The 18,511-nt window shown below is 39.8% G+C and overlaps 1 protein-coding gene across 2 annotated transcripts; it reads left to right on the top strand.

The window, feature by feature from the left end:
• The first annotated feature begins 307 nt into the window (after window positions 1-307).
• On the top strand, window positions 308-18,456 carry LOC124116273 (chymotrypsin-like protease CTRL-1). Of its 2 annotated transcripts, none has more exons than XM_046477533.2 (6): window positions 308-501; window positions 1,133-1,340; window positions 3,773-3,933; window positions 4,556-4,714; window positions 7,102-7,259; window positions 18,238-18,456. In XM_046477533.2, exons 1-6 carry the CDS (start codon window positions 441-443, stop codon window positions 18,439-18,441), a joined length of 951 nt encoding a protein of 316 aa, XP_046333489.2. In that variant the 5' UTR covers window positions 308-440; the 3' UTR covers window positions 18,442-18,456. The 2 variants fall into 2 exon arrangements, with proteins under 2 accessions (XP_046333489.2, XP_046333490.2); XM_046477534.2 differs by lacking the exon at window positions 18,238-18,456 and adding an exon at window positions 8,875-9,279 and having other exon boundaries at window positions 324-501.
• Window positions 18,457-18,511: the final 55 nt, after the last annotated feature.

The following is an 18,511-nucleotide window of genomic DNA, read 5'->3' as shown; positions in this document are numbered from 1 at the left end:
AAAATATATTCACCGAGAACATCACGATGTTTTGAAAAAAAATCATGTTGTGTTTAACCGAGTTTAAAACTATCTGCATAACACCCGGTTCATCCATTCATTATCAGTGCAATCACAGTCAAACAACAATCAGTGGTCTTTCCTTCACCATTGCGAAGTCCGTTCACACCTTGATGGGGTTACTGTATCACACGAACGTAGCCCGCTGGTGTGTGTGAACAGACTACCGACGAGAAGATTGGGCTATCACAGAGGAATGAAGTGTCAATGCGAACACGGGTAACCTCCTGTTCAAACACATGATCTAGGTTTGTTTAATTGTAAGGCGTGGTGATGTGTACATCTTCTAGTGATCTTCACACCGAGTGTCGGCCATCCTTCCACGGTCTGACTCGGGGGCTACACGACCGATCTACGTGAGATACTAGAGGATCTACGTCATGAACGGCCTCATCTGTTTTGTCGCCGTCTGCATCGGCATTGCAAATGCACAGTTACCAGGTTTGGTTTTCATTACTTGATATTTTGTTACTTGAAACTTAAATTTACAAGTGTTGTTCTATCATTTAAAAATTATGGAAATGGAATGGACGAAAAATGTATGTAGCTACATATATACATATTTTGTTATTTGATTTTCGAGCATGATCTTCACAATATCGCGCACCTTTTCCTTTAATTTTCTTTGGCGATCACCTAAATGCGAGGCAATCTAAATGGAGGACATTTGAACGTATTCAACTTTACAGATTGAAAACAATCAGTAAAGAAAACAATTCTTCATTAAATTGTATTGCATCAGTTGAATTATATCATAAAATGCCAAGAAGACACAACGCGTACGAACTGTTACAAACCAACTTTGTAATCTACTTATCAACGTTGTGAATATATAATAAAGAAGTTGTTATCCATGACTTGTTTACATACAACTAAATACCTAAGACGCTAAAGTTTTCGCTGGTCATTTTGAATATTAAATTCATGTGAAGAACTTGGTTATGAATCTGGAACACACTTGCAACTGCTTTACATATGATTCAGATATTAAATATTGCTATGAGCCAAATGGTCAATTGTGTAAAAAAAATAAGTATTTTTGGTGCGAATATACATTTGCTCATGTCCACAGCTCGATGCGGTGAAGAGGCATTAACTGGAAGAATTTTGGGAGGTCAAAACGTTTTGAAGTGCACGTGGCCTTATACCCCTCTCGTCAGCATCCGGATCTACTACAACTCCAACTTTGGCAACGACTTCAACTTTGGTAACCTCACGATCTGTGGTGGAGCAATCATCAGCGATCAGTACATTCTAACTTCAGCGGTGTGTGCTGCTCCGTAAGTACATCACATAGGACCTATGGGAAAATCTCTCAGCCTTGTAACAATGAGTTAGTATGGTTCTACGCCACGTTCAGCAATATCCCAGCAATATCACGGCAGGGGACACCAGAAATGGGCTCGACACATTGTACCCATGTAGGGAATCGAACCCGGGTCTTCATCATAACGAGCAAATGCTTTAATCACTAAGCTACCTCACCGCCCATGCCCAGAGTGATGACATGTTAACTATCTACTGGAAGAAACAGCATGTTTAAAGTACTTGTCATAAAGATCTTAACCTTCGTTTCATCGTCGTCGACATCAGGGAATACCACCTTTCCTGACACATTCCGTAACTGTGTCCCCCTTGCAACTAAGCCCGCCACTGCAACCAAAATCAAGTCACTCATCGGACTTGCTTGCCATTAAATGATACAAGGGACTAATAGCGACAAGACCCTTTCCATATTCAATAGAAATCGGCGTGACGAGCGAACACTTTAACCACAAGGCTACCCCATCGCCCCAGACTTGTTACAAGTACACGTTACATGAGTACAGAAATGGCCCAAAGGATCAGATTTTTTTTCAAATAATTACGTTCCTGTTCGCGAACACCTGGTGTCATCACTATTTGATTGTGATTCATGGACCCATGCTCATGATATGGTCGGAATTGTACAATCGACTCTGGTTTGGGGCTGAGATTTCTAAAGGATATGAAAAGGGTAATATGGCTTTTATTTTGTGCCTTTATGGGCTTACGCCAAGTCTTTGTCCTGAAAAGCGAACACAGTTTGAAACGTTTCCAAATTTGGAAACTATAATGTTATCGTAAACTTTATTAGTTTCCAAATGTTTCGAAATAGGGTTTCTAAATTTTGGAAATTTCATGAGCTATTTTATTTCGTCCCGTGCAGTATCCTGTAAATGTCATATGTAGCTATACATAATTACACAAACTGTACGCACAGAAAGAAATCAAGCTCCTGGAGAACGTTTTGAATAGTTATTAATGATAATCGTTTTCATACGCTGTATATGGGCATTCATAGTCCCTTTCCTCATCATAATACATATAACCTCTCGTCACGATACGGATGAAGTATTGTCGATGTGACGTTCGATTTTAACTCACTCACTCATTTTTGTAGAAGTGTACACGATTGCCAATAGAGTACGCTACACTTTACTTATGATTTTGTCCCATTGACAAAAACAAGAAGTAATGAGAGTTTGCTCTCAGGAAAACCAAACACATCATGGCTCTGTATAGTGAGTGAGTATAGTTCAATGACGCTCAGAACAGTATTCCAGTTATATCACGGCGTGTCAGCTTGATGTGAGGGAAGCCCGAAGTGATGCAGGTCTCAGACGTTTACCACTTTGATGAAACCCACGAGTACGGGTATGGCACGGGCTTCGAATATAAAACACTGTAGACGACTGTGTAAATTCTTCATGTAGCAGAAAGGGGACTATAATTAAGAAGACAAAAATTTGTCATGTTGGTATGATTTAATTAGAATTTAGGAAAAATAATTAAAATTACAAAACAAGCCAATGCTGTATATCGAAATATTCTCACTACTGAGAGTTTGGTGATTTATAATTGATAATTTAACTTATAATAGATAATTACATCTTAAAGCTAAATTTACACTTATACGCCAAATGACCTAGAATACTGTCCATAAGAAGGCTGCAACATTGTGTAAATACATGTGTGTACAGTAAACGAGAGAGCCTGCAAACAGCAGTGTAAACTATCCGTGCGTCAGATGAATTCATAACTTTGATCTATACTTAGATTCCGTTATACCGTTATATTTACAAAGGGTGGTTGGTAAACGTGTGTTATGATTCATGTACCTTTAGTGATGTTCAAGCAACATACACACCGTTAGGTTTGAAGCTGTACCTGTGACATTCACTTTTGAAGTTACATTTATTGAATTACTTTCATTAAACTATAGGTTGATGAGATAAAGTGGCTTATCATAGAATGATGAGATCTGATTGGTCCACGTGATCTTTGACATAATACCATGATGAATAAAACCTCACGAAGGACGCATAAAACCCCATGTGCCCCTCGTGGCCCTGCTCCAACTTATAATATACCTAGTGCTGTAATTGGAGTCATTAATCCCACCATTTAATACAATACACACACTGAACACGCTCGTACACGCACACGCAGACACACACACACATATTGCATTCACTGAACACTTTGTACTTCCATATAAGGATAATTTGAATGACAAAATTGGAAACGATTGTGTTTGTGTCATAATATGTTTTCCGAAGTGTAATTCCGTAAATAGTTTCAATGTTAATATGGAAAACATGGAAAGTCTTTGGTATAAAATAACATATTTACTGAATGAAGACTAATGTTAAATATAATGGTCATGACAGTTGTAAATTCTATTTGACAGATTATACGGGCCAGGTGCAGCAGTTGTACGTCAGTCGACAAGAGTTGTCATCGGAGACTTTGACTCCAGACTCGAAGACTTTGGCAATGACGGTCGTCCCGAAGATGTCATAGAGCTGGAGGAAGTAAAGATTCACAGGGACTATGACAACATCACTACAAGTAAGTATACCCGCGTTCCATGTCCATATACATATGTCCAGAAGTGTTTCTGTAACAGATGTATAAGTACGCTGTACAATACAGGTAGTTACTGGTTCACGTTTGGTTGTTGTTTAACGCCGCAATCAGCAATATTCCAGCTATATGACAGCGGAATTAAATAGTCGAGTCTGGATCAGATAACCAAGTGATGGACATCATGAACATCGATCTATGCAATTGGGATACGATGACATGCATGAACCAAGTCAGTTTGATGTGGGATGAAAGCCCAATTGATGCAGATTGCATTTACCACTTTGCAGAAACACATGAGTACTGTTATGGTGCTAACAAAGCTACAAACATAACCTGGACTAATCTTGCATTCGAACCAACGATCATAGAGTTTTGGTGAGCGTGAGGGACGCATCTCTATATTGTAACAACAGACATAGATACAGTAAACGGATAAAGATATTAATAACTAAACGTGGCCGGAGTAATATATTATTTTGGATGTTAATGAAACATTTTCTTTAAGAATGCCGTGTGGTAAAACTATTCTTAATTAAGACAGACATGACGCATTAATTAAGACACATATGATATTATTACCGTCTTGATTCGTATTTTCTTCCAGGCAATAACATTGCTCTCTTCAAACTGCGAACCCGTATCCAGTACAACAACTGTAAACTCCCGGCCTGTCTGGAACCTCAACGCACCTCAACCTCAAGCTCATGTGACGTACCGGAAGTAGATGATACATGCATCATGGCTTCCGTTGGACTGAAAAGTCGTAAGTATTCATTTGCAGTTCAAGCTATTCAATGTGATACTCAATGAACGTTTGGTCGCTACATATAAGTGCAATAATCTTGAACGCGACGTTAAACCCCATTTCGCCTCACATCACCAATGGCCGTTTGAAGCATAATTTCCAATTGGTAGATGCATCATCAATATAAAAAGTAAGTGATATTCGAAAATAACGGGTTATTACAGAAATACAAAGAGGTATCAAGTGATGGTAATGGTTGTATAAGAAAATTGAGTGAGTGAGTATGGTTTAACGCCGCTTTGAGGAATATTCCAGCAATATCACGGAGGGGGACACCAGAATATGGGCATCACACATTGTACCCATGTGGGGAATCGAATCCGGGTCTTCGGCTTGACGAGCGAACGCTTTAACCACTTGACTACCCGACCACCCCAATATAAGAAAGGACTAGGTGTAACATGATAATCAACAGAACATGATGGCGGTGTATTGTCAGAGTGAAAACAACCGAGAAAGACGAGAGGGGGTGTAGTCCAACAGTGAACATTTAAGATGATTCGTTACGAATGGTATTCTTGAAAGACAAGACGGGGACCAGCATAGTACGCATACGGCTCAACTTATGACGCCAGTATGTTGTCTCGGCAGTACTGTCCCGTGACTGTCCAGCGACAGTGGCGTTCTGGCAGTCATAGTGATCCCTCCCCATATAATTACAGACCCACCCCAAATCTGTCATGTTTCTTGACGTTGACTTTCGCATGACGATCGTCAGGACGCCTCCAGACACGTCCACCGCCATCCAAAACGTCCAGAGTAGTTTGGACTCATCTGAAGACATGACACGAGGCCATCGGTGATGCCCCGGTTTCTACCCTCTAAACACCACTGGCGTCTGGCTAGAATGTGTCGATTGGTTGACGGTAGTACAACACGTGATCTCCGAGCATGCAGACTATTTCTAATACTCCTGTCAGTAACTCCGGTGGCCTGGTGCAAGAGATAAACGATTTGATTGGCTTTTTGGGCTCGATTTCTTAAAGTCAGGTTTCTGATTAGTCGATCCTGGACTTGAGTTGCCTATCCAGGGAGCCCTGTGCGGGGCCGATCATTGACATTTTGTGTCTGCAGAACATGTTCCAAAGTCTGTGCTTTGAGACACATTGAACAATATTGTTTTCCTCTCGCTGATATCTATCAGTTTGAAGCATACTAATGACTGATTACAAATACTACATTAAAGCAAGGGTAGGGAATTAACTGTGAATAATGAAAATCTACAATACTGATGACTCTGAGAGATTTGACGACCCTTCTCTGAAGTTTCAAAATCCAGAATGTCCCACTACCCACGTTGCATGCTCCACGTGAAATGTTTCGGGAGTGTTGGGGCGATAGATTGTGGTTCCGAAACCGTACTATAGCTGTCTCTGGCAGTCATATTTTAAAGCTGATCTTTCTTGCGACGACCGATCATACCACTTATATTACATGATCACCTACGTTTTTGGAGAGTATAAATCGTAAATAGCATATTTGATCACTGGTAAAGCATCACCTTACCCAAAGAGATCTGTGGCATACGCTTGTAGCACAACATAGGCCAAAGACAACAATGTCACCTTCTAATCGGGCGATACGTATACGGTCTTTGGAAGTTCCTCAAAGTTATTTGATGAAAATAATTTTAAAACGTCGCAGCAAACAATAAAAACAGAAAACAATGTGTGGGATAAGGTTTAATGACAACGTGTTTGGAGACTGTGAGTGATGTAGTGAGTATTTAAGGGTCTATGCTTCTTTTAGCGACAGTCAAGTAATATTACAATGGTAAAATCAAAGCATATCCGCCACGTCATACACAAGGTGGTCGATCCCTGTCTGGCCGCTAACGCTTTGATTACTACTGTGATACACTCAGATTCTCTTGCCTTATAATTATTCGATGAGCACCACATATCTCTGGATGCACCTGTAATACATATGTTCATGTATGGATCATTGTCAATGCTGAACATTGCCGAGTGGTGGCTCGTAATCCCATGCATAGCGCACAAGTGAAAACTCAGATGCAATATGGCTAAGCCGGCGGCGGACAGTAGGTGTATGGATGGCCGCGCTCGGAGAAAGTTCAGGGCCTCGGTACTGCCCCACACTGAATTTATGGTTGTGTATCAAGTGGGGCTTCTTCTAGATACGTGGCATTAAGCCTTTTGTCACCTGTCAGCGAAAGAGAATCCGGTTGGATGAGATGGTGATGCGACTGCAGAACTGTCTAGCGCCTGAAAGACAGCTTTGGTTGCATACTCCCCAGGTAGTTGAGAATGCATTTAAGTGCTCACTGATCTGCAGATACTATTTACTATTATAAAACATGCATGATTTGCAAATTATTCTTACAGCCAACGACGCAGAGGCATCTAATATTCCCCAACAGGCTCCCATCAAGCTGTACAGCAGACAGGTGACCGAAGCAATTGCCAAGCAAGTTCCTAACAACATTCTCCCTGCTGGCACCGTCATTGGCCGTACTGAAAGCCCAGCTGTCCAAGCCTGTCTGGTATGTTCAGTTGATATACTAATGGATATCCGTGAAGACCCGGGTTATAATAGGTCGTCAGCAACCCATGCTTGCGTAAAAGGCAATTAACGCGATCGGGTGGTCAGGCTCGCTGACTTGGATGATGCATGTCATAGTGTCCAAATTGCGCGGATCGATGGTTATGATATCAATCTCTGGATTGTCTGGTCCAGACTCGATTATTTGCAGACCGCCGTCATATAGCTTGAATACTGCTGATAGCGGCGTTAAACAACAAACAAACAAACAAACAAACTAAAGGAAAATAATATAAGAGAAACACGTCAATATAGAGGAATCCCATTTCTGTACTGTTCATACACATGTAAATGCTTTTTAAGTCAAAAAGATACATCGTGTACTGAAGGGCGAGGAATAAGTGGCTATTTTGGTATTTGGAAATGTCTACGTTTGGAAGTAAAAAAGGCAGATGTTTATCATTTTAAAAGAAAATCTAAGTATGAGCACTCCACAACCAATGATAATGTTTTTACCTTTTGTTTATAATAATGTGTTCATATACCCATGTTCTGATAATAAAGAATGATTCACGAAAACCTCAGAAAAGCGTCTTTTTGACACATTTTGTCTATACCTACCATTTAGTTATGTCATAAATCTCAAACATGGAACTGTAAAACAGTTGCGATTCATACAAACATGTCTGATAACTCTCATAACAATTCCTGAAAGCTTTGTTTTTAATTTTAAAATATGCAGATCATGTGTGCCCTTACCCTACCTTGTCCATTAAAAAATACTGCAAATAAAACCCAACACATGATGACATGACAAACACCATGTCACTTTCGTTCTTTTTCCGAATGACATAATACCTAAAGTATCAAGCTGAGAATGTAGGACATTAGGTAATATGTTAGCAACGTTCACAATTTAATCTGTAACTATACAAGGTGTGATGATACGTCGAAATGTTTCAAAGGTGCTGGACACGAAAATAATTTGAATTATTAGTTCCAGGTGAAATGCTTACATGTGTGCCTTGAACAAACATTAACATCCGTTTACGATGTTTAAATATGTACTTTACGAGCTTAACTATTTTAATATTTAGATAACTGCAAATTAATCAGAGCTGTTTGAATAGTATCAATGGTAGAAAAAAGAATGGCAAGTTTCAAATTCATCTGTCCAGCAGTTTTAGTGTAGGTGATGTTTATGGGCAAACAGTCTGACACAAGATAACGCCAAATGACAGCGGACGAAAACACTATGGCATAAGTTAGCTAAATATTCCTAATCGAAGTAAAATGCATTCTAAAACAACAGTAACGTATGTTTTAATGTATATTTGAGAGGCAATACTAATAATCGTCTGATGCAGGGGCAAGATGTATGTATCACCGCAACGTTTTGTGCAACTAATTGATAAACATATAATATTTTAAACGTTTTATCGACTGTATAAAACACACTATTGCTAGTTCTTTCAAATTTTAGCTTAAGACATTTCTGTTGCAACGGTCTTACAGTTGCTAAAGCGCACAGAGCATCTTCTTTTTGTGAATTGTTACGCTGTTTAAATGCAAGTATTGTTACTGTATCTTGCAAATTCTAAAACTTTTGGTTTCAGTTCGACTGGGGCGGTATTGTGGTGTGCAGAAAGTCCAACAAGTGGTGGCTGAGAGGCATCATCAGCACCAACAACTGCCTGGTCAGCAACGGCGGAACGGCCACACCCGAGCCTCCAATCTTCATCACCGAGGTGGCAAACTACAGGCAGTGGATCGAAAGCTGTGTGAACAACATTTTCACTTGTCCCACCCTATAAGTGAAGAAGGATTTGCTGGTCTCCATCCGAGCTATGACGGGAAACCTGTGACCAAGAAACGCACCAAATACACTAGTTCACATAATGCTATTGTTTCCTATCTGAATGCATCTGCGGCTGCCATTTATGATGTACATACAACCGTTGCTATTACATGTCTTGTGTGGTTTGTTCATGTTGAAAAAATAAATTTGTAAGGAATGTCAACTTTGCTTTTCCGTGTTTTCACACGCTTTTGTACTTACAAATATCAAAACAACAATATCAGGAAGTAACTCTGAGATAAGCTTAAATGCAGGATTTTTACTGCGAATAAGTCGGTTTTCATCTTCTACTTGCTTCCTTTGTTGTTAAACGCCGCACTTAGCAATACGGCGGTCTGTAAATAATCGATTCTGGACCTGACAATCCAGTGATTGACATCATGAGCATCGATACGATCGATCATTGGGATACGATGCCATGCATCAACCAAGTCAGCGAGACTGACCACCCGATCCCGTTTGTCACCTATTACGACAAGCATAGTCGCCTTTTACGGCAAGCATGGGTTGCTGAAGACCTATACTACCCCGGATCTTCACGGGTCGCTATCTTCTTAAAGAGAGGTCTCTAGTGCATGACTTAATGGTGACTGATCGTGTCACTGCGATTTCAAACTGCATACAGGTAGGAGTTTCGCCCTGACCAATGACCCACGAATACGAATATATATAAGTAAAAATATGTACTGTGTTCTTTGGCGCTTTGAACAGTGTTTCAATTCTTCTATCACGACGAGTCAACTTAATTAGGGAGGAAATCCCGAAGTGATGGAAATCATTGAAGTTTACCACTTTAGTGAAACCTACGAGGATGGGTACGGTGCAGACATTGCAAGAGTCATTATCAGGGTGAATAAAGGAGTTTGCAGAGCAACATCTCTTACATGACGACTGTAGTAGTGTTTCAGACATTGTGGATCATACCTTCTCTGTGGGTCGATAATCTTGGAACACCAAGCATCATAATCGGAGCGCATCTGGAATCGAACCTGGTCTAACACACTGTAATCAACGGGCGGATCAAATAAAACGATTCCCACTCTTTCAATGTGATGTTGGTGAGATACTGACATGATTTAAAGAGTTTAATTCATCATCCTAAACTGGCTTCAACGGCAGATATCTCTTTGGTTTCTCAATGCTTTGCAGGTTATTGTGACGGGATGGTTACCATGACGAATTGGCATGAAAAACTAATTGGGGATGTTAAATAGAACCTCACCATTATGTTTTTTGTATAAATAATTTGAGAGCAAACAAAACTACCTCTCAGGTGATATTATCTTATGTGTGATTCTCAATTGAAAACATCTCACTCAGAGAATGCTTCTGTATGGTTTTATTTTCAAAAATATAATTTGATTTAAAATTAAAAATCTCTTCCGCGTGATAGGTAGCTAAGGTAACTTATCATTGAAAGTCCATACATATTTCGGCACAAATTTACATTTCAAATTAGGTAGGCATCATGTGGTTGCAAAGTTATTTCTTACTCCAGTCTTTCTTGAACTAATTTATTTTTATACACAATGACCCAGCCGCAGATTACTTTTTACAAACTGTTGCAGGAATGAGTGATGGTTAAATATACATTGTCAAATTTAACAACAGAATTTAATTTTCAATAACATAAGAAATAAACTGGGTAAAATTTCTTTTGTTCCTCAGTTTACATCAAGACTCGTCGATAAAAGTTTAAAACTCCCCGGCAAACACTGAAGTTTAAATCTTCTATTGACCCGTGTTGATATATTGGTTATAGAAAGGCATACGTGTTAGTATCACCTAATTTTAAGGTTCTGAAACATACAAATGCAGATTCGGTGTCATTTGTTCCATGATTTTATAACTTAGTTAAAACAGTATACATTGTAACAATATACCATATATCACAATTTGGGACAATACAAAGAAAAATATCTTGTGAAACACTTCGTGTGAAATCATACCAAGACGTTACTTAATATTTTAAAGAAAGCAGGCTTTCAAACAACAACACAAAAAGGAATAAGCCTCCTTGAAAAAAATACTTTCATTTATTGACTTGGTTGAATTCAATTTTCCATCTTGAAAGTGCCTATAACAAAAAAAGCCATTTGGTGCAACAATTGCCGTGCGCACATTGCAGTATGTCTGTCATTACCAAACCCCAATAGCCAGCTTCAGAAAAGAAGCATCATTTACTGACTTCAAAAGAGATAACACCTATCCGCATAATGCCACGAGGAATGCCTCTTACAACAGTCTTTCCTAAAGAGTGTAGAATACCTAATTATCTGGCATTGGGCATTCAGAGCTTACGTGTCAAGGAGTGTTATTTTCTACATAGTTTCCCGGGGTATATAAAGAATGGTTTTCCTTCAAAGGATGAGCTCAAGATGACAATCATCACTTTGACAAAGGTGCTGATTTTAGCGCAGCTGACTTCTTCGGGAGCTCAGTATATCCGCCATACTTGTAAGTAATTACTACCTTACAATAATCGTTCTTTAAAATGCTTTTCGTGAACACCTGGTGTTATCACTGATTTTCAGTGATTATTCATATCATCTTCACCCCTTTTTCACTTTTCCGGCCAATGGAATCTGTTTCGGGGGACAAGAGACTGGTCATTCTCTGGCGTTGACGTTCTGTATAATTATATTTGGTGTCATTTGTATTTTGCCTCGAACGGTACACGTTTCTCATGTTAAAATATATATCACGCAACAAATCAGCGTGATATACTTAAGAAACGGGCTATTTGTGATTCCGAAAATGTGAATCAATCAACTATATGTCTGTATACGATTGTGGGCCCAACAAAACAAGAACTGTTTTGTTGGGTGAGTGGCTGAGATTCATGTGAAGCATACATCGGCGTTGCACGTTTCAGTGTGTGCCCAGCTGTATCGGGGAACCTGTCGACCGTCATGTTTCTTCCAGGAGACACAACGACCAAGTACATATGACAGACTGTGTTTTGTAGGTGTGTGCTGTCGGCAAGGTGGGTAAACCATGATATTTGGTATGTAATGTTTGTTGTTTAACGCCGCAATCAGGATTACTCCAGCTATATGACGGCGGTTTGTAAATAATTGAGTCTGGATCAGACAACCCAGTGGTTGACATCATGAGCATCGATCAACGCAATTGAAATACGATGACATGCATCAACCAAGTCAGCGAGTCTGACCACCCGATGACGTTAGTCGCCGCTAACGGCAAGCATGGGTGGCTGAAGACCTATTCTCTACCCGGATCTTTCACATGTCGGCTGTTTTTGCACAGTAGACATAACTGACACGACGTGATATAACTGAAATACTTTTCAAAATTGTAATAACTTATATAATAACATGTACAATTGCATATACTCGTTACACTACATGTATGTTTGTATACGTAGCTGATGGAACTTGGTCACAATGGTCCGCTTGGAGCACGTGCTCTGTCACGTGTGGACAAGGTGAACGGAGGAGATCCCGCTCGTGCATCTCGGGATTCTGTTCCGGGCAAGATTTCCAAATACAACCATGCGCAGAAAACCCGTGTTCTACAAGTAAGCTTGATTCCACACATGGGTACAATGTCAGATTAGATATGTGACTTTGAAGATTATTATTTTTGTTCCACAAAATCAGCCTCAGGTGTAATATGTGTCTTGAGCCTTAATATGGCTAGAATATTGTTTTAATTGGCGTTCAACCCCACTCAAGCACGACGATTCAGAACATGAACGTGTCGCTGTTGATAAGAACTATTTCAAGAAATCCATTCTACGTAGCCGATAACGAATAAAACATTTTTCCTCGTACACGTATCCTTTTCTGTTCCTCTGGAACATATTTCCAAACACAACCATGCGTACAAACTCTGTTGTACAAGTAATACTAATCCCTCGCATGGGCACAATGTAAGATCTGATGTGTGACACAGAAGATTATTATTTGTGTTCCAGAAAATTATGCGATGTACTCACAAATGTTTCACTATAACGTTTGTTTGTTAGTTTATTTATTGTTTAACGCCGCACTCCGCATTATTGCAGCTCTATGATGGCGGTCTGTAAATCATAACATATCAGACATGCTCATTAATTTGTATTCTTGTACTTTTACGTGTTTGGGGCGCGGGTGGCCGAGTCGTCTAAGACTCCGCAATTAACTGTACAGAGTTGCGTCCCTTAGGCGTACCAGAATCTAGTGTGATCGTAAGTTTGAATCCCAATTTCGCACCATTCATGTTTCTTGGTTTGTCAATATCTTACCCGTGCTCTGGGTTTAACCAAAGCGGTAAACGCTCAATACATGCGTCACTTTCGTCGCTCATACATCTCCCAATCGAATGAAGGAACTGTGGTCTTCTATAAGCTCACATGCGGTGACGGTCCGCGTTAGAGATCCCACACTTGCATTTCGAGATCCTGTCACACAAGACAAAAACAATTTTCAAGACATTCGGTGTCCAGCTTGGTACGACTTTTCTTCCATTCCATCAAAAGATGGGATTAGTAGTATATCGATTTTGTAGTGATTTTAAAAAAAGATAAAGTGTTTCATATCCACAGATCGATGCGGTGAAGAAATTTTACATTCAAGAATTTTGGGAGGTCAAAACATTTTGAAGTGCACATGGCCCTACACCCCTCTTGTCAGCATCAAGGTCTACTACAACCCAACCTTAAGCAACAACTTTAACTTTGGCAACCTCACAGTCTGCGGTGGAGCAATCATCAGTGATCAATATATCCTTACTTCCGCTGTGTGTGCTACTGCGTAAGTATAACATCCATTCAATCAAATAGTGCAATCGAGGCACTTGTGGGACTGTCGTCTAAAACATCGGAATTGTCTAGTGTGCAGTGTTACCAAATCTGCAGTGTTACCAAAAGTGGTAACGCAAATCTGCAACGGGTTTCCTCCAAGATGATAGGCAGTTATATGACTGATATACAGTTTAAAGCGGTGTTAAACTCAACTCTCTCACTCACTCAGTCGTTCATGTAATCAAATACATTAGTATCATAGTCACTGTAATTGTCTCCAGATACGGTGTGAAGTATTGATGGTAATTATTCGTGCATGCATGTACATCTTGACAAAACTGAGATGTTATTTAGTTATCAGCTTTCACTGCTATTTGTATATATCTATATGTATCTGCATACGAAAGAAGACCTCAGTCGCTGCTTTGGTAACTCAAACAGCTAATATGTGGACATTTGTACCCAGAGGCACCGTACATACAACATGAAATGTGGTGGACATAAAGCCGATTCTTATACAGGTTAATCCCAAGTGGACTTATGTATGATGCATCATCATAAATATTTATTACAAAGTGTGTATGTTGTCGTATTATCCACGATTCTGATTGTCTGACGTGGGTAAAAAAAATGGTTTATTTCATAATCTGTAGAACTGTCTTGTGACTTGGAACTTCTTTCTCAAAGAAGGTCCGCCTCCATGGTCTAGTGGCAGAAAGTGCGGAGCCCGGAAAGCCAAAAGTCCGGGGTTCGATCCCCGGCCGCGTCATACCAAAAGACGTTAAAAGTTGGTGCTTGTTATTTCTATGCCTGGCGCTCGGCATTAAGGGGCTTAAAAAAGTACTGGTCTGCTCGGAGTCAGTAAACTATGTCTGAATAGGGTATTCATGTTAAACTGCGGCATGGTATCTCAGTGGGCTAGCACTATATAATCGGCATCAGTCTGGACTAGTACAAGCACCACACACACGCACATGTGCATGCACGTCGCTATATAAGTGCAATAATCTTGGACTCGACGTTAAAGGCCATTTCACATCACCTCACCTCACCTAAAAGAAGATTCCCCATGGGCCCGTACGTGCCAGTGTACCAACTTTGGAACACCTTTTCATTGTCACCAACGCGTCCTACCACAGTAGGTATGACCTGTATACATGGAGGGTGATCTTGAAGGATGTTTACACTGCAGTCAGCAATATTCATCTGCGTCCTGCTGGCTACACACACAGGCAATCTTTATGTGAAATCCAGTTTCTGAAAAACAAGTAACTGTACAGAGAAATATGACGTGGATATGATGATAGTGTAAGTATTAGGCACAATGGACTTCACAGCTTGTACCTATGTGGATTATCGAACCCGAATCTGCACACATTTTACCCATGTCGGGAATCGAACCCGTGTCTTCGGCGTGGCGAACGAACGCTTTTACCACTAAACTACCCGACCGCCCCTTGGAGTGATGAGCAAATGCTTTAACCACTAGGATACGTATACTCCACCGCCCATAGAAGATATTGAAGTTGCACACATTGCTCGTACGGCTTTCATCGTTAGGTTGTTCGAGATGATTTTGCTTCTTGGCAGCTATTAGTTTCAATATGATAAAGATTGTTATTATTTCATAGACTATATGGACCAAATGCAGCAGGTGTACGCCACTCCACAAGAGTTGTAATTGGAAATTATGACAGCAGAATCGTTGACTATGGCAATGACGGTCGTCCTGAGGATTCCATTGAACTGGAGGAAGTAAAAATTCACAAAGATTATGACAATGTCACAACAAGTTAGTACACAGTCCATGTTCATCCATGATACATTGCATACAAGTGATCGCTTCTACAAACTAGTCAATTAACAATCGGCTTAATGGTATGTAGTATCACATGCATTCTTCATCTAACTGCATTTTCACTTGGCCATTAAAGAAATATATATGAAAAAATGTTTTTGTAGATGTTTAGGAATCGTGTACTAATAATGTGATATGATAGAAATATTTTTAAGAGAGAATTCATGGATGTTAACTTCTTTATTAAGGAACACAACGTTTCAGAGTATATGGTCACTCCTCCATCAGGTGGAGTTCTAAAGAATAATTTAGAAGTCGAAATCCATAAATTCTCTCTCTTATGTGTGTCACTTCTAAAAGCCAAAAATCTGTTCTGAATGAAGACGGACATGACATATTCTTTGAGCCATATATCATCGCCTTGATTTGTATTTTTCTTCCAGGCAATAACATTGCTCTCTTCAAACTGCGAACCCGTTTCCAGTACAACAACTGTAAACTCCCGGCCTGTCTGGAACCTCAACGCACCTCAACCACAAGCACACGTGACGTACCGGACGTAGATGATACATGCATCATGGCTTCCGTTGGTGTTAAGAGTAGTAAGAGTTCAATTTGACTATATGCTAACTACAGCTGATACTCAGAGAAGATTCGCTCGTCGATACTCAGAGATGGTTTGACACGTTGATATTTAGTGACGTTTGACATGTTGATAATCAGACATTGTTTGATACGTTAATACTGAAGGATGGTTTGATACGTTGATTCTCAGAAATGGTTTGACACATTGATAATCAGACATTGTTTCACACGTTAATAGTGAAAGATGGTTTGATACGTTGATTCTTAGAAATGGTTTGACACATTGATAATCAGACATTGTTTCACACGTTAATAGTGAAAGATAGTTTGATATGTTGATTCTCAGAGATGGTTTGACACATTGATAATCAGACATTGTTTCACACGTAAATAGTGAAAGATGGTTTGATACGTTGATTCTTAGAAATGGTTTGACACATTGATAATCAGACATTGTTTCACACGTTAATAGTGAAAGATAGTTTGATATGTTGATTCTCAGAGATGGTTTGACACATTGATAATCAGACATTGTTTCACACGTTAATAGTGAAAGATGGTTTGATACGTTGATTCTTAGAAATGGTTTGACACATTGATAATCAGACATTGTTTCACACGTTAATAGTGAAAGATAGTTTGATATGTTGATTCTCAGAGATGGTTTGACACATTGATAATCAGACATTGTTTCACACGTTAATAGTGAAAGATGGTTTGATACGTTGATTCTTAGAAATGGTTTGATACGTTGATAATCAGACATTGTTTCACACGTTAATAGTGAAAGATGGTTTGATATGTTGATTCTCAGAGATGGTTTGACAAATGGTGGACATACTTGGTCAGTTGTATATACATCGTTGGAACTGTATAATGACGTTTTAGTTGTAAAATGTGACGGCTCTTGATACTCGTTTGTATGAAGAACCTGAGTATAGGCTTTCATGTTATTGGATTCAAGAATCCTAGATTTCACCATGATTTAATATTCTTACACTGTACCCATGTACGTTGGCTCATCAAAATGGTTAACGTCTGCCATTTCCGCCACGTCGATCTTTTCTCCAACAGAAAGCTGACACGCCGAGAAATAAATGAAACACTGTTCTACGGGCGATAATCCGTTTACTCACTCGTATATCGATTCTATTTCACTTGTATGATCTGATCTTAACACTGGTGAAAAAATATCTATATCATTTTCACATGGTTTTGAATATATCCAAGTGTTTCTTACGATCAATGCTTAGACATTCGTTCATCATCAAGGTTTTCACATTTTGACATTTGTCAACACAATTGTGTTTATTAACAAAATGTTGACATTGGAAGACATGATTGTTGCAGATCACATCGGGGAACCGTCCAACATCCCACAACAGGCTCGTATCAAGCTGTACAGTAGACAACTCACCGAAGCTATTGTGAGGCATGTGTATCCGCAGTTTTTGCCTGATGGTGTCGTCATTGGCAGAACCGAGAACCCCTCTGTTCAAACATGTCTGGTAAGTTCAATATAGATACATTAATGAAACTGTTCTTTTCAAGGCGACTGTTCAGTATTAGAGACTACACGTGTGGTATGTGTATATACCAGTTCGATGATTGTTGAAGATGACCCGTGAAGATCCGGGGTAGAATCCATGCTTGCCGTAAAAGGCGACTATGTTTGTGGTACGAGGCGACTAATGGGTGGTCAGGCTCACTGACATGGTTGATGCATGTCAGCGATCCCAATCGAATGGATCGATGCTCATGATGTCAATCACTGGATTGTCTGGTCCCGATTCGATTATTTACAGACCGCCGTCATATAGCAGGAATATTGCTGAGTGCTGTGTTTAAAGAACAAACAAACAAACAAAATATTACATAGATAGATTATAGCAAACACGAGTATCGTAAATTGTCTGTGAAATTAAAGTTTAAAAACACTGGGTTTTGACCTTACAATAGCGTGACATTTGTGACCGTGTACCCTTTTTCAGTTCGACTGGGGCGGTATTGTCGTGTGCAGGAAGTCCAACAAGTGGTGGCTGAGAGGCGTCATCAGCACCAACAACTGCCTGGTCAGCAACGGCGGAACGGCCACACCCGAGCCTCCAATCTTCATCACAGAGGTGGCAAACTACAGGCAGTGGATCGACACATGTGTGACCAACTTTCACAGTTGTCCGACCATTTTAGGCTGATTTCCTGGGAGAACCTGGTCTTCAAACAATGCATGCACTCTGCTGTTTCATTTGAAGAATTGTTAACGAA

The sequence above is a fragment of the Haliotis rufescens genome, unplaced genomic scaffold, assembly GCF_023055435.1.
Source record: "Haliotis rufescens isolate VD_foot unplaced genomic scaffold, xgHalRufe1.0.p SCAF_19, whole genome shotgun sequence".
NCBI classification, from domain to species: Eukaryota; Metazoa; Mollusca; class Gastropoda; order Lepetellida; family Haliotidae; genus Haliotis; species Haliotis rufescens.
This window is presented reverse-complemented; position numbering and strand designations above follow the sequence as displayed.

Coding starts and splice junctions, on each gene's coding strand:
- LOC124116273 (XM_046477533.2), top strand. CDS start 441: ATGAACGGCCTCATCTGTTTTGTCGCCGTCTGCATCGGCATTGCAAAT. Junction 3,934..4,555: donor CTATGACAACATCACTACAA/GTAAGTATACCC, acceptor ATTTTCTTCCAG/GCAATAACATTGCTCTCTTC. Junction 4,715..7,101: donor TTCCGTTGGACTGAAAAGTC/GTAAGTATTCAT, acceptor TTATTCTTACAG/CCAACGACGCAGAGGCATCT.